Source organism: Hypanus sabinus, chromosome 4 (assembly GCF_030144855.1).
Source record: "Hypanus sabinus isolate sHypSab1 chromosome 4, sHypSab1.hap1, whole genome shotgun sequence".
In the NCBI taxonomy this organism is placed as follows: domain Eukaryota; kingdom Metazoa; phylum Chordata; class Chondrichthyes; order Myliobatiformes; family Dasyatidae; genus Hypanus; species Hypanus sabinus.
In genome coordinates, this window is record NC_082709.1 from 88,367,172 (window position 1) to 88,391,968 (window position 24,797).

The 24,797-nt window shown below is 42.5% G+C and overlaps 1 protein-coding gene across 1 annotated transcript in view; it reads right to left on the bottom strand.

Annotated features, from left to right (window-relative positions):
• cnppd1 (cyclin Pas1/PHO80 domain containing 1) overlaps positions 1 to 24,797 on the bottom strand; it is a 52,688-nt gene that overhangs the window by 20,666 nt on the left and 7,225 nt on the right. Inside the window, exons 2-3 of the mRNA XM_059967632.1 lie at positions 13,576 to 13,678; positions 5,417 to 5,498 (exon numbers count right to left, since the gene is read on the bottom strand). Coding sequence (XP_059823615.1) covers positions 5,417 to 5,498; positions 13,576 to 13,678 — 185 coding nt within the window. The remainder of the gene's footprint in view (positions 1 to 5,416; positions 5,499 to 13,575; positions 13,679 to 24,797) is intronic.

Consider the following 24,797-nt stretch of genomic DNA (forward strand, 5'->3'; position numbering starts at 1 on the left):
GGAGTATCGCGTATAGATATAGTCTCCCTGGCTCTTCATCCCATAGGATGATGATGGCTCCTTTCAGTCAGTTACCCACTCCTCAGAAAGGAACAGCGTGTGCGTGAATGGATTTTAGGTGAGTAGGGGGTTGCACAGATCCAGACCCACCCTCTCGACATCCCCTCCCGGATCCAGCGGCATGGCGGGGTCCAAGACGGCTGGGGGAAGTTCTGTTGCAGTGAATGGCCAGACCAAGTTTCGATGCAAGGGATGCCCTTTCAGCGCTTCTCAGCACGTGCTTGCTAGATGGCCGTTGACCCTACGAGAGGGCTGATCTACTCTTTGACAGGTCTTGTTTTGTGTCCTGTAGTGTGTCTAGCCACCCTCCTCACCGGGAGAGTCTGGTGGGGGAGCCAGTTTAGTCGCTGACCACCTGACCATGCGACAGGTAGTACTGGGTTACGTGGTACCAGTAGCACTCAGACCATTGACCTGACCTCACACTTTTATAGGCGTGACAAACTAGAAAGTGTGCAAAAATGATTTATCAGGATGTTGGCTGGACTAGGGGCCTGAGTTACAAGGACAGGTTGTGATTAAATCCCTGTAATTTAAGAAATTAAAGGGCGACCTAATAGAGGTGTACAAGATAATTTGGGGCATAGAAAGTGTGTGTAAAGGGGGATTTCTTCTTTTTCTTTGTTACTGCGTATGTTAATCAAAATGGCTTCTTTGTTTTGTTAAAAGTAGGAACGCTTCTTTGTTGCAAGAGAGTGCTGGAAACTTGTTTGGGTTAAAATTTACTGATAACGAGAATTGTATTCCTTTGTTAACCAATTGGGATTAATGTTGTCCTTTCTTCTGAGTCTGTAAGCTATTGTTGGCAGGCTTTTGGGGAGATTGGTGCGAGGGGGTGAGAGAGAGAGGACGCGATGCTGTAAACTGGGCAAGGAACTGACCCCAAGCGGGGTCCAAGGCCAGGAGGTACCCCGAGGAAAGGAGACGAAGATAGACGTGCTTGGTTGACCACTTCGGCTGGTCCTGAGCTGCGAGTCGAGGAGTTCGGAGGGGATCGAATGGTGGCTAGAAGACTTCAGTAATTGAGCTCCAACGGTTGTGCACGAAGTGGTTTGGACTTTGATAAGTTTGGCACCTTTTCTGTATTTTCTTATTCTTCATATATACTGTATCGTTATTAATCACTTAGTTATAGTAATCTTTATAAATTGTAATCATTTAATCGCATATGGTGTCCTGTTGGTGAGGCAGGGACATCACACAGCATCCACACCAGCTGATTACCCAGTTTGGTGGGGCAGAAGGCTGCTCCCCCTAGATGAGAACGAGCTGAGCGAGCCTGAGGCGACCCAGGGGGGTGCATTGTGGTGGCTCGTCTGGATTGATTTCTGTGGAAGCTGTGTGATCACCCTCTTTAATTATGTCTGCGGCGAAGAGCTGGTTATCTCTGCATGTGTGTTGGGTGGGGTGGCTGTTGATGCCCCGGAGGGCGTTATTCAGGTTCTGACTGGCGTTGGCTGTCCATGCTGTTAAGAGAGCATGGGAGGACTGGTGGGTATGTTCCAGCTATGATGGGCTCCGCCCGGTTATTAGAATAATGTCCAACCCTAAAGGAGCGGAGGCATGGGCAGAGCGGACCTCTCAGTTGTTGGGTGAGTGGCAGAGCTTGGCTGAGGGAAAGCGACAGGGATTGGTTGAAAGTTTGAGTAGGCGGGCTGGTGACATTGTTAGAACTGTCGGGTACAATTACCTCGGAGTGACAGCTGCCAGTTCTGGGAAAGTGTGGGAAAATGCATTTGGTTCGACTGGAAGTCAAATGCTGCAGCTGGGGGGGGGGGGGGGGGCTTACCATATCCTTGGCAGGAGATTGGTGGAAAGTTTTTAGGGTATCCCTTTTGGCTAGGGGGGCAGATAAATTGCTTGCGGTACCAGGGGGATCTGTCAAGGGGATCAGCTCCTCCCTCAGTTGTTCAGTTGATCCAAGGGGTGTCGGGAAACCTAGAGGAGGCCCGGGGGGAACTCTCTGGGGGAGCATGTTCCCAGCAATGTACCAAGGAAAGGAACAGACCCTATTCCTGAAGGCTCAGAGGGACCACGCACTCGGGTGTCATTACGGAATGGAGTTCTTAAGAGGCAAATGTGGGGGTGACTGAGGTTCGTGAATCGTTAATGCTGATGTGTTCGGACACTGTTGAGATGGGAAGCGTTTCGGTTCTGGAGAGAATTAATACCCTGCTGGGGCACTTGGGGGCCTGCCCGGAGGAGGCAGGTGAGCATTGTTTGGAGGCATTGTCGATGCACCCAGAGTTTCAAGCTGCTTGTGCGGATGTGTGTAGCAGCATTGGGCCAGTACCGAATTCAAATAAGAGCCGGTGGTGGTACGGCCTGGGGGAAGTATCTGAGGATGAGACCCTCTGCGAAATACCATGAGGGAGGGGAGTTGACCGCTGAAGATACCTCAGTGAGAAAGAGGTTGTGGCGACTGGCCCCTACAGCTGTGGAAGACGTAGGCAGCGTGTGTGTGGATTATATTGCGTTGAAGAGGCGCACTGTCAGTGATCAGAATATGGCCCTGAGGGCCGAAGAGGCGATGGCCTGTCTGAGTGGTGCGAAGTGGTTTAAGGTGCTAGATCTGAGGAGTGGATGTTGCCAGATCCCGATGAGTGGGGCCAACAAGGAGAAGACAGCCGTTATAAGTTCCCTAGGAGTCTTCCGGTCCGAAAAGATGCCACAGGGCATATCCGGAGCCCTTGCAACCTTCCTGCAGGGCATGTGGAAGACCATGAGGGATGTGGAGGTGTTTGGAGTCTTGGCAGATGTGGATGAACTCCTGGTATTTGGATTTGCCTCAGGAGAATATGAAGTGAGGTCGTTGCAGGAGAGACTGGAGAGAGTGATCTAGAACCAGTGGGAGGACTTACAAGTTGGAGAAAATGAAGAAAGTTGTCTGACTGAGGGCAGCAGCAAACTGAGAGCCTGGAGAGGGGAGTTTGCGGAGGTGAAGAAATTGTGGACAAATCTTGGAAGAGGGAAGCGGATGCTTGAAGGGAACCTGAAGATGACCATCGACAGTTCAAATGAGGTGCAAAACCTGAAAGTCGATCTGGAAGAAGTCATGATGAAGAAAAAGCTGGGGATAAGTGCAGTGAACACTGAACTGGAGGCTGACCAATCTTTAACTGCTGTTTTTCAGGTTGGGGTGGAAGAAGCTGTTGGAGTAACTGCATCCCAGATTGAGATGGCTAGGACACGTGAGTCAGAACTGCTGAGCCTGTGGTGAGAGTTGGAGGAGCCAGAGAAGAAGCTGATCTCTCCATTGCAGAAGGCTGAAGAGACTGCAGGAGCAGTGCAGGCCACGTGTTTCCATTTGGAGAAGATCAAACAGCAGCTACTGATCGCAGAAATGAGGAAGAATACGGATTCGAAGGATGATGTGCTGGATGTGTGGTACATGCTGCCTTTTGCTGACTTCCCCTCGACTGAGGAAGAGACCCTTGGCCCTTCTCCCACTGAGTCAGATGTAGTGGGAAGGGTTAGCTGTGGGCAGCAGAGGGCTCAGAGTTGCAGTGGGGGCATGAGTGAGAGGTTGACAGGGGAGTTGGTAGTGGGCCCGAGGTATCCACAGTTGTGTCCGAGCCTGAAGGGTTTAGGTAAGGGGGTACAGAGGTCTCAGAGGGTTAGGAAACTCCCAGTTAAGTTGGCCTATGTTGGCTTGAGGAACAGCTCGTGAAGTTTACTGTTTGGGAAGCAATGTCACTGTTTGTGCCTGGGTTAGGGTTTGTGTTGGCAGGAAGAGTGGGCGAGTTATTTAACAGTCATGAGGACATGACTTTTATTTGATGGGGGGAGAGTGTAAAGGGGGGTTTCTTCTTTTTCTTTGTTACTGCATATGTTAATCAAAATGTTTGTTAAAAGTAGGAATGCTTCTTTGTTGCGAGAGAGTGCTGGAAGCTTGTTTGGGTTAAAATTTACTGATAATGAGAATTGTATTCCTTTGTAAACCAATTGGGATTAATGTTGTTCTTTCTTCTGAGTCTGTAAGCTATTGTTGGCGGGCTTTTGGGGAGATCGGCGCGAGGGGGTGAGAGAGAGAGGACACGATGCTGTAAACTGGGCAAGGAACGGACCCCAAGCCGGGGTCCAAGGCCAGGAGGTACCCCGAGGAGAGGAGACGAAGATAGATGTGCTTGGTTGACAACTTTGGGTGGTTATGAGCTGCGAGTCGAGGAGTTCGGAGGGTATCGAATGGTGGCCAGAAGACTTCAGTAATTGAGCTCCAAAGGTTGTGCACGAAGTGGTTTGCACTTTGATAAGTTTGGCGCCTTTTCTTTATTTTCTTTTCCTTCACGTATACTGTATCATTATTAATTACTTAGTTATAGTAATCTTTATAAACTGTAATCATTTAATCGCATATGGTGTCCTGTCTGTTCTTTAGCGAGGCGGGGACATCACACAGCATCCACACCAGCTGATTACCCAGTTTGGTGGGGCCGAAGGCTGCTCCCCCTAGACGAGAATGAGCTGAGCGAGCCTGAGGCAACCCAGGGGGTTACATGTGAAAGCGCTTAATCTTTTTTTTTTCCATGGAGAAGTTGCTAAAAAAAAGAGGGCACATGTTTAAGATCAGAGACCAGAAATTTAAAAGGGACATCTGGTGCTGCTTCTTCACACAGAGGTTGATGGGTATTGGAATAAACTGCCAGAAACAGTGGTTGAGGCAGACACATTAACAATATGTAAAAACTATCTAGATAGTTTTGAACATAGTTAAACATCATGGATGTTTAGAATTCAAAATTCAAATTTCAAAGCAAATTGATTATCGAAGTATGTACACGTTACCATATAATACCTTGAGATTCATTTTCTTGCAGGCATTTACAGGGAAAAAGAACTACAACAGAATTTTACGGAAAACTAAAAATAAAAAGATGGACAAGCACCAAAGTGCAAAAGACGAATTGTGCAACTAAAAATAATAGAGAATGTGAGTTGTAAAGGATTCCTTGATAGTGAGTCTGTAGGTTGTGGAATCAGTTCAGAGTTAGGGTGAGTGATGTTATTCACGCTGGTTTAGGAGCCTAATGTTTGCAGGATAATAACTGTTCCTGAGCCGGGTGGTTTGGGTCCCAAGGTTCCCATATCTTTTGCTCAAGAGTAGCACAAAGAGAACATGATCTGGATAACAAATGGTGCTTTCTTATGGCAGCAATCCATGTAAATGTGCTCAGTTGTGAAAAGGGCTGCACCTGTGATGGACTGGGCAGTATTCACCACTTTTGGTAGCCTTTCAGAGGACTATGTGCCAAACAAAGAACCCTGTGACATGCAATCCTTGCTGGGGCCAAAATGGGAGGCTTGGAAATGGAGCCAGAATAAATACAATAAGCTCTCAATTAATATTTCAGGTTACCTTGCCACATGAGCTGCATATTTCTTCCGGAGTTTTCTGATTGGGCTTGGCGCTGATTTCTGAAGGAGCTCGACTGCAATATCTGCAGAGACAAGAGTTTGGAATTAATTGGCAGTAGCCAAAAAAGTTATCGCAGTTACTTGGAAATCTGATTTATATTTAACTATGGATTGTTGGAATAATGAAATACATAGTTGTATTCCACTTCAAAAAATTACATACAATCTAAGAAATGAATATGATATATTTTTGAAAATTTGGCTCCCATACTTACAAAAGATAGGATTAAATACATAGGTCCTTTGAAGATAAAATTATAAAGTAATTGGGGAAAGTAAAAATAAATATTTAAATTATTTTGAACTCCATGGAGCATGTGGGGATCCTCCGATATCCAGGCAATCTTTCTCTTCTTTTTTTTCTTTCTTTAGACAAGGGTTAAGGGGAGGAGGGTTAATATTATCTTTCTCACTATTTCATCATCTCTTTTATTCTTGTAATTTTCTAAAATTTAATAAATAAATAAAATTAAAAATAAAAATAAAAAAAGTTTGGAATTAAGATCACTGTTTGGAGCGCTTTAAGAACCCTTCACAGAATTACACACAAGAATAACACGAAATTTGTGGCCACAAAAGATTCTACAGATGCTGGTAATCAGAGTAACACACACACACAATGCTGAAGGAACTCAACAGCTCAGGCAGCTGTTGGAGGGGAAGAACAGTTGACGTTTCCTTTCCTTGCTACAATTCTAGCTTCTTTCCCCTTCCATTCCAGTCCTGATGAAGGGTCTTGGCCAGAAATGTTGACTGTTTCATCCTCTGCAATAGATACTACTGGACCTGCTGAGTTTCTCCACCATTTTGTGTATTTCATGGAATAGTTGGCATAATGTTATATCAGCAATTTTGCCACAGCAACAATGAAATGTAACAGCTATGGAGTATGCTAATAAAACTATACCAAAATAATGGTCAGATAACCAGTTATTACAATGGTGAATGCAGAAACAATGACGGACAAGAAATTACAAACTCCTCTTCGATAAACCCTGACAGATCCATTAGCTGCATTTAACATTTTATTTGGCATAATTTCATTATCACTTCTATTTTGCTCCCTAATTATAGGAAAATAAGTCCAAATGTATAATTTGATGGGTTTGTCTGTTTGTATCCATGCACTTAAATCAAGGTCTCTACGATTATCCACTTTTTAGAAGTTTCTCCCATTAATGAATATTCTTCTCCCCTGTACTAGGTTTCATCTGTATCACTTACAGAGTCATACAGCACTACAACACAGAAACAGACCCTTCAGCCAATCTAGTCTGTGCCACACTATAATTCTGCCGAGTCCATCAACCTACACCTGGACCATAGCCTTCCATACCCCTCCCATCTATGTACCTATCCAAACTTCTCTTAAAAGTTGCAATCAACCCACATCCCCTACTTCTGCTGGCATCTCTTTCAATACTCTCACCACTGAATGAAGTTGTTCCCCCTCATGTTCCCCTTAAATATGTTATCTTTTACCCTTAACCTGTAGTTCTAATACCACCCAACTTCAATGGGAAAAGCCTGCATACATTTATCTTATCTTTGTCTGGTCCCCATAATCCATGATTCCCCTAGACTTACGCAACTGAGAAAACCAGAGTGCTTCAGTTCTTTGGGGGAGGAACTAAACCCTGATCTTATAGCTGGTGCTATAAGGTGTTGTGTTAATTGCTAAGCTACTGTGACACCGAAGATCTATCTTCCTTCACAGCATCTACCTTGTCAAGCCCCCTAGAGAATCTTGCATCCCAGGAGCGAGCCTAGTAAATCTTTCCCAAAGTCACCAAGGCAAGTATATGCCTCTTTAGAACGTAGCATGCAGCGTTCCAGGTGTGGTTTCATCAAACCCTGCACAGTTGTTGCAAGACACCCCGAATTTTATACTTCATGAGTCTTGTAGTGAAGCAAAATTCAATTTGACTTCCATGTCTGCAAGCTAACTGACTTGATAGAGGTGTACAAGATGATAAGGCATTGATCGAGTAGAGAGCTAGAGACTTTTTCTCAGGGTGGACATGGTGAATATGATGGGACATAATTTTAAAGTGATTGGAGGAATGTATAGGGGGGTATGCAAGGCAAGATTTTTGTTCAGAGAGCGGTGGGTGCATGGAACACGCTGCCAGGACTGGTGGTAGAGGCAGATACATTAAGGACATTTAAGAAACTCTTAGATAGGCATGTGGAGGGCTATGTAAGAGGGAAGGGTTAAATTGGTCTTAGATACGTTAAAGGGTTGGCACAACATCGTGGGCTGAAGAGCCTGTACTGTACAGAAATGCTCCACGTTCTAATTGCATGTGCCAGATTTGACGATCTTCAGATCCACCTGCAGATTTCTATAGTCCCTCCCCATTTAAAGAGAAGTAGAATGGATAAATTAAGCCTGTAAATAGTTAAGGGGCATGAGCAGTTAAATAATTCTGCACCTCCAGGAAAGATAGCGATGGAGTAGAAGACCGCCCAATACAATACAAAGTATAAAGAAGTCGCATTCATATATCATGTTTGTGTCCTTAGGACATCCAAAAAGTTCCACAATAAATAGATCACATTTGAAGAACAATCATGGCAAACTTGATACTCACTGTCTCAAAAGAAAAAATGAATGAAAGATTTAAATTTTTCTGGTGGTTTTGGCTGAGGGATGCTGTTGTTAAGGACATACTGTCCTTTGAATAGTACGTATTTTTAAAGCTGTGTAAACACATGCCCCATATAATACCTTCAGTTTCTGGCTATGGCCTCCCTCCCTCTTAGCTACGTTCTCAATTTGTCCACATCACAAAACAACATCATAAAGGCTACCGGATCTGTTTCCTGCAGGACCACTCCAGCTTCAGATAAGTTGAGATCATGCCTCATCATCTAGAGGGTGCATTACTAACTGCTAACATGCAATTGACAAGTAATTGACATGCTAATACACAGTGAGAACCATAAACCATTCTTCAACATTTGGTGAGTCAAATGCATAAAACTTTACAGCACAGTACAGGCGCTTCATTTTTTCTTGTGCTGATCTTTTACACTACTCTAAGATGAATCTAACCTTACCCACCATTTATAACCATTAATTTTTCTATTATCTAGGTGCCTACCCAAGAGCTTCTTCAATGCCCCGAATGCAGCTGCCTCTCCCAGCCTCCTCCCTTCAAGACATTCCACGCAGCCACCACTCTATGAACTTGCCTCTGACATAACCCTATGCTTCCAATCACCTTTGAATTACACCATTTCACCATTTCTACCCTGGGAAAACATCTCTGACTATCCGTTCCATCTATGCCTCTTATAATCTAGTGCATCTCTATCAAGTCATCACTCATCTTCCTTTGCTCATGATGCAAGCCCTAATTTGTTCAACTTACCTTCATAAGGCATGCACTCTAGTCCAGGCAGTACCCTGGTAAACCTCCTCTGGACTCTCTAAAGCTTCCTAAAACGAGGTGACCAGAGCTGAACACAATATTCTAAGTGTGGTGTAAACCAGGTTTTTATAGGGCTGCAAATCACTGTGTCTCCAATATGTTCCAGACTTTGAATATAAAGTATCACAAAACTCTCCAATGTGCTTTTTAAAAGATTTTCAGGCTGGGATTGGTATAACCACACTAAATTATTTATCTTATTTCTATTTATTTGGAGATAAAGCGTGGAATAGGGCCTTCTGGCCCTTCGGGTCAGGCCACCCAGCAACCCTCTAACAACCCTGACTTAATCCAAACCAAATCGTGGGCCAATTTACAATGACCAATTAACCTATCTGGTACATCTTTGGACTGTGGAAAGAAACCAGAGCAGCTGGAGAAAACCCATGCATTCCATGAGGAGGACGTACAAAAGCCTTGCAGAGGATGCCAAGCCTGAAATCCAAATCTTGACACCCCAAGCGTTGTGCTAACCACTTTTCTTTTCAAGTCTTTAATGAGCACATTGGATTTGGGTGTACAATTATTATTTTCCTTACATTTTTCTTGTTGCTTAAACATTCCTACGTTTGTTTGCAATTTTGTATACTCAGCCATATACATGTAATTGTTCCGTAAATCTTCCAGCAATCACAGTACAGTTTGCTTCTATATTTTTCTAAAAGCTTCTTAGTTTTCTGTAGCTGGTGTTCATGCCACTTGAATCTATTTTATAGGTTAATTATTAATACTGGATTTTTTGTTCTCTCCTGTCTGAGTATGAGATGATCATGGTAGCTCTTTTTCCTTTGTTTCATTTTAGTTGTTCTTAGCTCCTCTTTTTTGTTTGTTCTTCATTTTTGTAAAACTTAATGAAATTGCTCAGCAGTATGTTCTATGCCTGATTCTTGATGTCTGAAGGACCTTTGCATCAGGATCTAACAAGTACCACATCACAGAAACAGGCCCTTTCATCCATCCAGCCTATGCTGACCTGAACTTCTACCAAGTCCCATCTACCTGCACCCAGAGCATATCCCTCCAAACCTCTCTCATCTATGTACCTGTCCTTTCTGATAAAATTGTATTACAGGTGAGTAAAAGTAACCGTACATAACTAAAAGGCATTATTATAGCTGCCTCTCCCTTCAGCACCTCACTCCATAAACTCACCACGCTCCGCATGGATTGAAAATGCAATCAACACAATGCACACCGCTAAACTTTTTTTTAAACAATTCTGTATTTAAAAGATTATTTTTCAATTCAACACTTTATTTAAGTGTGTAAGTCATTCATCATTTATAAAAATGCTTTATTATGATCCATGGTATTTATGTGTTTGAAGTCATTAATTTATTCAGGAGATATTCAATACCTGTCAAAAGGTACGGTGCACAAGGGATTCCTGACAACTGATCGACAGACAGTTTTAGGGAATCAATCAAATTGCTATCTATCAACTGTCATTTAATTGGTCTGAGGAGCAATATATGATAACCGAACGAGATAGGTTTTGGTGACAAGTAGATATTTTTGTGATCACCATTATTCCCTCTAGTTTCACTCTCCAAATTTCTTCATAATTAACTATTCTGAACAGATCAATAGTGTAAATATCCTCCATGTATCACATTTACTTCTCTCACATTTTCAAAGTAATGCCATCGAGATATACAAACCAGTAGAGAATCGCAATTCAATGAGTAACTGCTATAGCATAATTAGTGTTAACTTTCAGATGAGGGATTACAACTAAGGGGTTACCAAACCTTTTTATGCCATGGATCAATACCATTCAGCAAGGGGTTTGTGGACTACTGGTTGGGAACCCATGCATTAGACTGATTCAGTCATTCAGGTTGAAGATGATTGTCACAGGCTCAACACTTCTCTGAATAAAAAAAATAAGAGATTCTGCAGATGTATACATCTTGAACAACACTCAAAAGATGCTGGAGATACTCAGCAGGTCAGGCAGTATTTATGGAAAGTAATAATGAGCCGGCATTTCAAGCTGAGACCCTTCATCAGGACTTACCCCACAGGTCTTGGCCCAAACCACTGGCTCTTTATTTCTCTTCACAGATGCTGCCTGACCTGCTGAGTTCCTCCCAGCATTTTCTGTGTGTTGCTCCGGACCTCCACATCTGCAGAGTCTCTTGTTTTTATTCAGAGAAGTATTGAGCCTGTGAGATCTTTCTTCAATCTAAGCAACTGAAATTTCCAGCACCATCTGAATCTTGTGTTTATGATTTTCTGGAAATCTTGACCAACACACACAGAACACTGGAGGAAACCAGCAGGTCAGGTAGTCATTATGAAGGGTCTTGGCTTGAAAGGTCAACTATTAATTTCCCTCCCAAGACACTGCTTGACCTGGACAGTTCCTCCTCTATTTTTGTGTGTTGGGTGCCTTGCCTACATGCATGGCAAAACTAATTACATAAAAGAAATTGAGTCTGTGATAAGCACTTGACTGACCAAGAATTCAAAAGCTATCTATAAATGTTACTTCTTTCTCCCTCAGAATTTTATTATAATTAAATGGACAGCTCTGTGAAAAAGAATCCTGTTTAAAAGCAATTATCTAAGCTCTTACACCAAGTGTAACCTCAGCAACACCTTTTCAGTATGAAAAAGACCAACACAATGTAATTCCCTGCCTTTCATGTGATAAATAGTCTCAATTCATGTGAGTACATTAGACCCAATATCGTGAGCTCTTTCCATTAATGGTTATCCATGGGCTATTTGCCTGAAAAAGTCCTAATGGATAACTACTGGTAAACACTAAATTTGGTGCTTGAAGCCAACAAGGACATCTTCAAAAAGCGATGCCTCAAAAAGACAGCATCCATCACTAAGGACCCCACCATGCAGGACATTCTCTCTTCTCACTGTTACCATCAGAAAAGAGGTACAGGAACCTGAAGACACACACTTAACATTTTATGGACAATTTCTTCCACTCTGCCATCAGATTTCTGAATGGACAATAAACCCATGGAACATTACCAGTGGATGTTGTGTACCTAGATTTTCCGAAGGCATTTGATAAGGTGCCACATAGGAGATTGGTGAGTAAAATCAGAGCTCATGGCATTGGGGGCAGGGTTTCAACATGGATAGAAAACTGGTTGGCAGATAGAAAGCAAAGGGTAGCAGTGAATGGGTGTTTCTCGGACTGGCTGGAGGTGACTAGTGGGGTACCACAGGGCTCTGTATTGGGACCACAGCTCTTTACGATTTATGTCAACGATTTAGATGAGGGCATTGAAAACTATATCAGCAAGTTTGCTGACGATACTAAACTGGGTGGCAGTGTGACATGCGAAGAGGACGTTAGGAGAATACAGGGAGACTTGGATAGGCTGGGTGAGTGGGCAGATACTTGGCAGATGTCATTCAATGTGAATAAATGTGAAGTTATCCACTTTGGAAGCAGGAACAAGAGGGCAGAGTATTGTCTGAACGGTGTAGAGTTAGGTAAGGGAGAAATGCAAAGAGACCTAGGAATCCTAGTTCATCAGTCAATGAAGGTGAATGAGCAAGTGCGACAGGCAGTGAAGAGGGCAAATGGAATGTTGGCCTTTATTACAAGGGGAATTGAGTACAAGAGCAAGGATGTCCTTTTGCATTTGTACAGGGCCCTGGTGAGACCACACCTGGAATATTGTGTACAGTTTTGGTCTCCAGGTTTAAGGAAGGACATTCTGGCAATTGAGGAAGTGCAGCGTAGATTCACTAGGTTGATTCCTGGGATGGCAGGGCTGTCTTACGCAGAGAGATTGGAGAGATTGGGCTTGTACACACTGGAATTGAGGAGATTGAGAGGGGATCTGATTGAAACATTTAAGATAATTAAAGGATTTGATAGGATTGAGGCAGGAAATATGTTCCAGATGTTGGGAGAGTCCAGTACCAGAGGGCATGGATTGAGAATAAAAGGTCAGTTATTTAAAACAGAGTTGAGAAAGAACTTCTTCTCCCAGAGAGTTGTGGACGTGTGGAATGCACTGCCTCAGAAGACGGTGGAGGCCAATTCTCTGGATGCTTTCAAGAAGGAGCTAGATAGATATCTGATGGATAGGGGAATCAAGGGATATGGGGACAAGGCAGGGACTGGGTATTGATAGTGAGTGATCAGCCATGATCTCAGAATGGCGGTGCAGACTCGAGGGGCCGAATGGTCTACTTCTGCACCTATTGTCTATTTTTGTCTCTTTTTGCACTTCTTAATGATTTTTAGTATTTCTTATTGTTATTAATAGTATATTTTGTCTTCCACTGTACTGCTGCCACAAAACAACAAATTTCATGACATTTGTTAGTGATAATAAAATTGATTCTGATATAACACAGAATACCACTCTGAGGCGGTTCTATCACTAGAGCGTCACTGTTACATGAAAACTGGAGGTGTTGGTAATCCTTTTCTTGTTTGTAATCTGTAGGCACAAAGAGACTGGTAATGTCGCTGACTTGTGTAAGTAGCCCTTCACAGAACAAAGAGAAAAACTGGAGTCAGATAATTGAAAATACAACTACAACTTTCAAATAACTTCCCATGAAACTGGTATTTTGATGTTACCTTTCAAACATCCCAAAGCCACACTCATCTACTACTGTTACTGGAAATACGATCAAAGCCTTCTGTGATCAGCAGTACTCACACACTTACCAGTGACAGGGCAGGACAGAGCATCCAGTTTGTAGTCTATGTCTCGACCATAATAGAGTCGCTTTTTCACTCTCTCTGTTATCTTGCTATGGCCAGGAAGGAGCTGCAGAGAGTAGAAATAAAAATCAGCATCAAAACATATAGTGGAATGCCTCATTTGCATCAACCATCAACGCAGTCAAAGGATGTGCTGGGGCAGCCTGCAGATATCACCACGTTTCTGGTGCCAACATACAGTAGCATATCCAAAACATACTAACCCTAACCTGTACATCTTTGGGAGGAAACCTGAGCACCTGGAAGAACCGTATGTGGGCAAGGGGAGAAAGTACAAACTCCTCACAGACAGTAGTTAGAATTGAACCCCAGTTGGAGATTGCTGGCACTGTAAAGCACTGTGATAACCACTACACTTTGTGCAGCTCAATATATCCAAGTATGAGGACACAGCATCTTGATCATCTTCTCAGCAAAAAGAGTGCAATAATACAACAATCAGCTTTCTTGTAATGCTAAAGCTACATTTTGTCTATCATAGGGGCTAGAGTTGTGCCTTCAACCAACATTGCTTAAAATACCTTTAGAACACAGAACATACAGCACAGTACAGGCCTCACAGCCCAGCCTATTGTGTGTCTCGTAGACAGGCACATGGATATAAGAAAATCAGAGGGGAATATGGGAGGGAAGGATGAGATTGATCTTAGAGCAGATTAAAAGATCACCAGCACAACATTATGGGCTGAAGAGCCTATACATGCTGTGCTGTTCCAGATTCTATGTTGTACCAGGGACATTGAAGATTGAAGGGCAGAAACAACCTGCTAGAGGAACTGTGCTGACTGTTCTATGTTCTATGACAAAACTTTATCTGATGATCTGATAAATATCAACACTTGCCAATGCACACTACCTCCAAATAATCCATTCAGTCGGATGTCCTTAAACCTCTGCTTATAGCAGCTAAGCCACAGTCAATTAGCGTGATTTCATTTGATATCCAGCACATCACAGTTTATCTGCTATGATGCCTTCTTATGTGTTTCTTTTTCTCTACTGTGAATGCCTACAGGAAAATGAATCCCAGTAGTAAATAATGACATATATGTACTTCGATAATAAATTTATATACCAATTTTCATACATTAAGATTCAGGCTCAATCAAAGTGCTTTACATAGGCTGTAAAGATAAATCAATATAGTCATAAAATGAGACAAAATTAAAAATCATAAGACAAACATATAGAATAAAATGTAATCAAATATATCATATCATATAAATATAATCAGCATCAACAGGCATTAAGTAATCCAATAAGCTGTTCAGTGCCTGTATTCTGCTGGCGTTCTGGGCAGCAATAAGGTCCTCCATCTCCATCGGTGTTCAGGGCTTCCTTCTAGCTTGCTTTTGGTTTTCCCTGTCAGTCATGCAATTCCCGAGTGGAGACTCAGGAATACCATCGCACTCAGATGCAGAAGGATTCTTCATTGCTGTTTTTGTAACAATTTTGTTTTACCAGTCAGGGTGGTTAGCCCCGAGCTGAACTCCCAAACCTGGAGGACCAGTGGGCACTCTCAGACTGGCCTCTACCCTTTGACCTGTTTGGCATGGGTGACCCTACCAAGAGCTGAAGCATGAAGCCCTGTCTCCAGCCAACATAGTTCTCTAGGTCATTGAGGCACGCAAGCCTCCAAACCACAAGGTTGCAGTCTTCTTGGAGAAGTTTTATAAGTAGGCCACATTAATAAAGTAGATTTTTAGAAGTGTTTTGAAATCGTCCACTACGAGCCTGACGTATCTCAGTCAGTAGAGTATTCCAGATTTTTGGTGCATAAGCAAAGCAGTAGTCGTGGATTAAGATTACAATCAGGATGTAAGGGGATAGACATTCCAAAATACACAGAAGAGCTAGATTATTTATTTCATACACAATTGAATATTTCAAAATTGATCTGAAAGGACATAGGCAGCCTGTGTAATGACACCAAAACTGGTGAAACGTGCTCAGATTTTCTTTTTTTTTGGTTAAGATTCTTGCTGCTGCATTTGAACAAGCTGCAGTTGACTTATATCTTTCACAGGCCATCCTGATAAGAGTGCATTACAGTAGTCGGTAAAAAACAGAAGTGTATGCAGAAGTTTGCTTGTGTTTCATAAAAGATGACATGAGGAGCTCAGAATGCTCTGAAAGCTGTGCTCACTAAGCCTGATTGTCTTTTCAAGGAAGAAGCAGATCTTTTGCAGCAAAGAGCATCAGTGATTCCATGTCTAATATTAGGGTGAGCAACAAAGTGTGAGATATAGCATCGACCTGCCAAAGTCACTGTGAGTGAGCCAGAGGCTAGAAATTTAATGATGACTGTGATCTTTATTTTCTTGGGCAGAAGAATCCAGACACAGGTGTATGGATGAAACTCTCCAGGAAGAATGTGGCTGCACAGGTATTGAAAATGTTGTATTTTGGGGATATTGTTCCTCAGAGATTCAAGTTAACAATATGACTCAGAGTCAGGGTGTGCAGAAGGGAGCTGATCTTACCTTCCTCCTTTAGGGTATTCTGCTATATCTACCCTGCTCTATTGTCAACCCACGTAGAGCAATGAGGGGTTCATCACAGAGGCACTATTTTAAGGTTTAAATGTAGTAATGGGATTGGATCCTAACCTAAGATGCTTCAGTCGATTGGAGAAGGGTTCAGAATCAATCTTCAGTGTCTGGCAACAGTCTAAAGAAGTATAGTAAATTCATTAGGTGGTCATTTGAATCATATTCCTCCATTGAATACAATGCTATGAAAAATCCCTTCTGTTATGAGTGACCAATCATTGCTTGGCTTAGAGTCCCGTATATTAAGAGTACAAGTGTGCTGTCCATGTGACAAATGCATCACTCCACAAATGACTTCATGACTGGAAGTGCCTGCTCTAATTTCCCTGCCAGCCTACTTTTTTCACTGATGCCATCTTCTCTTCTGAGAGGATTCTTTTCCCACATACAAGGCTGAAACATATGGCATCAAATGAAAACATTTCTAAGCAAGCTTTTCTGACATTTATTTCAGGATTGAATCAATAAAGTACAAAACCCTGAAGATTCCTGAACATACAATTGTCAGAAGAAAGTGTGCCTCAATACGAAAAAAATTAAATTATTTACATTTCAAAAGCACCACACTTTTGTGAAAAGAAAAAAAGCACGGAATTCAGATTTCATCTTGTCAATATGAACTGAATTACACGAGAATATAAAATATATAACTAAAGGAATTTATAACTTTACCATGACAGTTCTTATGTGACCTTCTCCAAGGCTCATCCACACCTCTTTTCCACATAAAACAGATGACTGTCATCAATATAAAATTGCAAATTGTCGCTAGCTGTCTGATGTTTTGGTAATCAAGTGCAGATTATTACTCAATAAATTTGCATTGCTTACATCACAATTGATTAACAGTCAATAAGCATGTGGTCCCACCTTAAATGTATGGCGCATTCTGACAATGCCTCGAGGATCCCCAGAGCAGAGAACAGCAGTAGTACTGCTAACATTAATTGAATGATGATATCTCCACTCAGTTAAGATACCAGATAAATCAATTAAATTATTCACTAGGACTTGTTGATAGAATTAAAATTTAGCAAGCATTCATAAGTGAACCGTTATTCTCTTATAGATATAAGGGACTGTATCTGGAGGAAAAGCTGCTGCTGGAATTCAGCCAGTGCAGAAACATCTGTAGCAGGGATGTCTGCGATGCAGGCTCTTCTTGAAATATCAACAATTCCTCCCCTCCCCCACAAGGATGCTGCATCATCCATTGAGTTCCTTCAACAGTTTTTTTTTGCTCCATTATCCCCTTTAGAGATACAGCGTTATACCAGTCTCTTCCGGTCCAGTGTTTCCACGCTGCCCAATACCCTATTAATTACCCCAGAATTACAACTTAAATGAATTTTGACGACCATCTTTGGAGTGTGGGAGGAAACTGGAGCACCCAGGAGAAACCCAAGCAGTCATGGGGAGAATGTGCAAATACCGAACCCAGATCACCGTCTCTGTAGTAGTATTACAATACAGCTATGCAATTGTGTCGTCCTGTTTTCAGTTCTCTACATTATATTCATTTGTTAATGTAGGCAAAATTTAAAATTTACTTTGAATTCTCTTTGTACTCTTTCAATCTTATTGATAGCTTTCCAAGGTAGGTGACCAGAATTGCACAAAATACTCCAAATTAGGCCTTATACAAGTTCAAATTAACATCCCAACTCCTGTACTCAGTATTTTGATTTACGAAGGCCAATGAGCCAAAAGCTTTCTTTATGAACCTGTTCACCTGTGACATCACTTTCAAGATACTATGGATCTGTATTATGGTTCTGCTAGGCTCCTCAGTGCCCTATCATTCATTGTGCTAGTCCCACCTTGCTTTGTCCTCACAAAGTACAAAACCTCAAACTTGTCTGCATAAAAAAATTCACTTGCCATTTTTTAGCCCATTTTTCCAGCTGGCCTGGATCCCACTGCAAGATTTCATAGTCTTCCTTATTATCCACTACACCTCAAATCATGGTGTCATCCACAAAAAGAAATATGATAGAATTTTATGAAGAACTATATATAAACAAAGGTTGATAAACACCAATGTGCTAAAGATGACAAACTGTGCCAATAAAAATAATACTGAGAACATGAATTGAAGAGTTCTGTAAAGTCGGTCTGTAGAACATAGAAAAGTACAAAAACAGAAATACAGACAGTCTCCGGGTTACGTACGAGTTCTGTTCCTGAGTCCGTCTTTAAGTCGGATTTGTACGCAAGTCGGAACAAGTACATCCGGTATTATTTAGCGTCAGCTAGTCAAACGTTTGTCTTAGTATATATTTTACCTTTCTATGCACATAAAACACTTAAGAAATGTATGTATTCCAATAAGTAAACCACTGCGTTACTTAGTAATAATTGTAGCTTTCATTGGAGCAGGGCCTTTCACATGCTCCATTATTCTCACCTTATCCGTTATCCTTTAAAATTGTTCCAATCGTTGACCAACTGTAGCCTAACATTTTATCAATGACTGATGGTGTTTTACCTCTTTCCAAATGCTTTAATATTTCCACTTTATTTTCAATCGCGATCTCTTCCCGTCAATGGAACAGAAACACTGTGGGTGGCGGGTCCCGAGCTCCGCTGGCTCCCAAGGTCTGCTGGGTCCTAAGGACCACCAACACTGAGACAGGTTAAATGGGACAAGTGGGGGCTGTGCTGGGTTTGGGTATTTGATCATCCACAATATTCCACGTGGGAATTTAAACTGGAGGTGGCAGTGTTTTTTTTTAATGAGTTCGAGTTGCGAGCTCGACATCAACCTGGCACGGATGGTATGGGAGTCACTGGATCGACATCAACCTGGCACGAGAGTGGTGTCAGGGTGAATCTTACTAAGAACAATTTAAGCCAAATATACAGTTAAGCACTCAATACAGTGTCAACATCAATGACTTAAAATGGCGGACGGCATCACGATCCGAATTAAAATGGCAGACGGCGTTCTCCTTCCTCGGATCGTAAGTATGAGTTGTCTGTAAGTCGGTCGTTCATAACTCGGGGACTACCTGTACTGTATATTTAAAAATAAAGTGAGATAATGTCCAAAGATTCAATGTCCATGGCAGAGGCGGAAGAAGCTGTTCGTGAATTGCTGAGTGTGCCTTCAGGCTTCTGTACCTCCTACCTGATGGTAACAGTGAGAAAAGGGCATGCCCTGGGTGCTGGAGGTCTTTAATAATAGACACTGCTCCTTGAAGACATCCTGGAAACTTTGTAGGATAGTACCTAAGATGGAGATGACTAGATTTACAACCCTCTGCCACGTCCGTCGGTCCTGTGCAGTAGCCCCTCCATACCAGGCAGTGATGCAGCCTGTCAGAATGCTCTCCATGGTAGAACTAGAGAAGTTTTTGAGTGTATTTGTTGACATGCCAAATCCTAATAAAGTACAGCTGCTCTCTTGCCTTCTTTATAACTACATTGATATGTTGGGAACAGTTTAGATCCTCAGAGATCTTAACACCCAGGAATTTGAAGCTGCTCACTCTCTCCACTTCTGATCCCTCTATGAAGAATGGTATGTGGTCCTTCATCTTACCCTTCCTGAAGTCCACAATCAGCTCCTTCATCTTACTGACATTGAGTGCCAGGTTGTTGCTGCAGCACCATTCCACTAGTTGACATATCTCACTCCTGTATGCCATCACATCACCACCTGAGATTCTATCAACAATGGTTGTATTGTCAGCAAATTTATTGATAGCATTTGAGCTATGCCTAGCCACACAGTCATGGGTATATAGAGAATAGAGAAGTGGCTAAGCACATACCCCTGGGGTGTTCCAGTGTTGATCGTCAGCAAGGAGGATATATTATCACCAATCCGCACAGACTGCAGTCTTCTGGTTAGGAAGTTGAGGATCCAATTGCAGAGGGAGGTACAGAGGCCCAGGTTCTGCAACTTCTCAATCAGGATTGCGAGAGCGATGGTATTAAATGCTGAGCTGTAGTCGATGAACAGTACTTGTGTTGTCCAGGTGGTCTAAAGCCATGTGGAGAGCCACTGAGATTGCTTCTGCTGTTGACCTATTGTGGCAATAGGCAAATTACAATGGATCCAGGTCCTTGCTAAGGCAGTTCAGTCTAGTCATGACCAACCTCTCAAACCATTTTGTCACTGTGATAGTCATTAAGGCAGCTCACATTATTCTTCTTAGGCGCTGGTATAATTGTTGCCTTTTTGAAGCAATGGGAACTTCCACCCGTAGCAGTGAGAGGTTGAAAACGCCCTTGAATACTCTCGCTAGTTGGTTGGTTTTCAGAGCCTTACCAGGTACTCCATTGGGACCTTCTGCCTTGCGAGGGTTCACTCTCTTTAAAGACAGTCTTACATCAGCCTCTGAGACAGAGATCACAGGGTCATCGGGTACAGCTGTAGTTGTGTTCTCTCTTTCAAAGCATGCATGGAAGGCATTGAGTTCATCTGGTAGTGAAGCATCGATTCATGCTATTGGGTTTCGCTTTGTAAGAAGTATTGTCTTGCAGAACCTGCCAGAGATGCGATGTCGCCTCTAACCTCACTCAAAATTGTCTCTTCACCCTTGAAATAGCCCTCTGCAAATCATACCTGGTTTTCTGGTACAGACCTGAATCACCTGACTTGAATGCCATAGATCTAGCCTTCAGCAGATGACGTACCTCCTGGTTCATCCACAGTTGTTGGTTTGGGAATGTACGGTAAGTCTTTGTGGGCACACACTCATCCACACAGGTTTTAATGAAGTTGTTAACAACTGCAGCATACTCATCCAGGTTTGAAGATGAATCCCTGAATACAGTCCAGTCCACTGATTCAAAGCAGTCCTGTAGGTGTTCCTGTGCTTCCCTTGTCCATACCTTCCTGGTCCTCACTGCAGGTGCTGCAGTCTTCAGTCTCTGCCTATACTCAAGTATAGGTGAAGTGCAACTAGGTGATCAGACTTCCCAAAGTGAGGGCGTGGAATAGCACAGTAGACATTCTTGATGGTGCTGTAGCAATGGTCCACCGTGTTGTTTCCTCTGGTATTGCAAGTGATTTGTTGATGGTTATTGCTTAGTGATTTTTTCAGACTGGCCTGGTTAAAATCTCCCAAATGATGATGATGGCGTTAGGGTGTGCTGTTTTGTGCATATTGATCCCATTGCTCAGATCATCTAAAGCCTGCTTGATATTGGCCTGAGGTGGAATGTAAACAACCAGACTACAGCGCACAGTGAGGACTGCCGAGCGCATCACTGGAGCCTCCCTGCCCTCTATTGTGGACCTGTACTCTTCCAGGTTGAAGAAGAGGGCGGGGAACATCATAAAGGACTCCTTCCATCCTGCGCACAGACTGTTTGAACTGCTTCCGTCTGGTAGGCGCTTCAGATCCCTCCAGACTAAGACTAACAGGCACGAGAAGTTTTTTCCCTACTGCGGTCACTTTGCTGAACAGTTAACTGCCGGTTAACTGTCGGCTAACTATTACTTGGATTGCACCACCTGTATGTATAATCTATATTTTCATTTATATTTATCATTATTATTGTTATGAGCAGAGAGACAACATCTGCTGGAAGTAAATTCCTTGTACGTGCACAGGTTCTTGGCGATTAAAGTCTGATTCTGATTCTGATTCTAGTTTTCCTCCCACGTTCTAAAGATATACAGGTTAGTAGGTTACTGGTCATGGTTGTAATTGGGCTGTCTAGGCTCATTGGGCAATAAGGGCCTGTTATTATGCTGTATCTCGAAAATAAAAAAAAACCCAAATGTGATTGACTCAGAGATGAGAGTGTTAGTACTGCTGGCACTCAACGTTATGATAGATCAGAGAACTTCCGTGTGCATAAAAGGAAGCCAATGAATCCCTAGATGTGGCTCCAGCTCACATCACTGCCATTCGACTGAATCCTCATTCTCATAAAATTCTCATCAGCTTGGAAGGTTCAGTGTACTTGGCAAACGTTTGTTTGGCCAGGCAAGGAGCAAGCAATATGTTTTTTTTTCCATTGCAAAACACTTTGACTTTAGCCTGACTCAAGGGATAACTAAGGTTGAGGTCATTTTGTGCTCATGGACAAAAACAGCAGTAGCCACTCTGACAGAGTCACGCTCAGCAACTTACAATTGTTTAGAAAGTGTGACTAGGAGTATTGACTTTGCTAACATGAACAATGAATTGTTTTAGCTCAGTTAAGTTCCAGCAAATCTAACAGCTTCCGCTCTGATTACTGGTTAGACCCATGTTGACATAAAAGGCTTTAAGAAAGTTTAATTGGTTCAATATAGCATTTCTTGATCAGACTGGGTTCCAAAATAAAATCACTTGAACAGCATAGAACAGTACACACAGCACGTGCCCTTCAACCCACAATGTTGTGCCAACCTACAACAACCAACTCCACACTCTATCTATCCTTTCCCTCTCTCACAGAGGACGCTCTGCCATTTTTCACATCTCCATGTGCTATATCTTTAAAAAGGAATAAGCTCCCACTACCTATTAAATCCTCCCAATGGCATGAACCTCAAATAGCCTCTGACAACCAAGTCCAGCTCCTGGCCACGTGTGGCTTGGCTACTAAGCCTGGTGGAACCATTTCTACTGACAAGAGACAAAGGCATTTTACTGGCGCCTTAAAAGCAGACGCTCCAAGAAGATGGGGCTCGTCAGCCGTGGTTGGCAGCTCATCTAGAAGGAAACCTCTGATCTCAAACCTCCACTGCCTTGCAGGTATACCCACTCATGGGGAAGGCTTCAAGAGTAAATGCAGAGGGAAAAATCTGGAGCTGGAGTCCCTAAGGTAGTCCTTTATTGAGTTCAATGCTGACTGGCAACTCCTGCAACACTGCCAGTGCCAAAGTGCATTGACTTCTGCTGTTCCTTTGGGTTCATCAGTTACGAGGAGAGGGGGAACTTTCTACATAGGCAACAGCTTGCTTTCCATATTGTATTGCCCTGGCTTGCTAGACAGCTAGGACACAATATCCATGGTCGATCCTGACTTATAGAAGCCTGATCTTTATTGTATCAGCCTCCAAGACCACTGGTAGAGCAGTCCAGGCACCCACCACTGTGCTAAAAAAAAATCAACCTCTGACATCTCCCTTAATCTTTCCTCATCTTAAACTGATGTCCGCTGGTACTGGCCATGTTGCCCTGGGAAAAAGTCTCTGACTGTCCACTCTATCTATGCCTCACATCATCTTATACACCTTTTTGGATTAGACTTTATAATTATCTTCCTCGGAGGTTAACACTTTTGTGTTTGCTTATACTGTTGGTTATGTATGTGTAATGGTTCAGTGTTTTCCAGTAGTTGCAGTTGTGGTTGTGGTTTTCACATTATTTGAATAGGGGCTACCTGATTGGTTAACTCAACTATGGAAATTCAATGGAATTAGCAAACTGGGATAAGAGGCCAGATTCACTCTCTCTTGTCTGTTCTTTGGTCTTTGTCCCCTTGTCTTTGTCTCTCCCTCATGTTTCTTTTCCTTTGTTTCATTCTTGCAATGATTAATAAACAGTCACAAGCAATAGTTTTTACACCATTCTTGACTTTTGAAGAACCTTGGATCAAAAACATCAGTTTCCAACAATCTTTACCAAATTATTTCATCTTTATTTGCTCCAAAGAGACCAGCCCTAGCTTGTGTAATGTCTCCTCAAATAACATGTTCTCTAATCGAGGCAGCGTCCTGGTAAATCTCCTTTATACGTCTTTGAAGCTTCCGCGTTCTTTCTATAATGAGATAATCAGAACTGAGCATGATAATTCAATCATGAACTAACCAGAATTTTATTGAGGTGCATTTACCTTGCAGCTCCTGAGCAGTCACCCTACCACTGAAGGCCAGCACACCGTTCCCCTTCTTAACCACTATCAACTTGTTCCTCATCTATTTGTGCAAAAAAGCTGACACCCCCCAATACTTTCCTGCAAACATCTTAAAGTTATGTTGCTTCACAGAATCATAGAACACTACCGCACAGAAACAGGCCCTTCAGCCCTTCTGGTCTATGCTGAACCATTAATCTGCCTAATCACATTGACCTGCATCCGGATCATAGCCCTCCATACCCCTCCCGTCCATGTACCAATCCAACTTTCTCTTAAATTTTGAAGTCATCCCTGTCTTCAGACTGCAGTGGCAGTTCATTCCACATTCTCACCACTCTCCGAGTGAAGAAGATACTCATGTTCCCCTTAAACATTTCACCTTTAGCTCATGATCTCTAGTTGTTGTCTCACCCAACCTCAGTGGAAAAAAGCCTGCTTGCATACAGCCAATCTATACCCCTCATAATTTTGTATACCACTACAAATCTCCCCTCAATCTTCTACATTCTACGGAATAAAGTCCTAAACTATTTAACCTTCCCTATAACTTAGGTCCTCAAGTCCAGGCAGCAACCTTGTAAATTTTCTCTGCACACTTTCAATTTTATTTACTTTTTTCCTGCAGGTATTGTGGGTGATCAAAACTACACATAGTACTCCAAATTAGCCCTCAACAATGTATTATACTACTTCAACATAACAGTGCAAATCCTGTATGCAATACATTGATTTATGAAGGCCAATTGCCAAAAGTTTTGTTTACAACCCCATCTACCTATGATGCCAATTTCAAGGAATTATAGA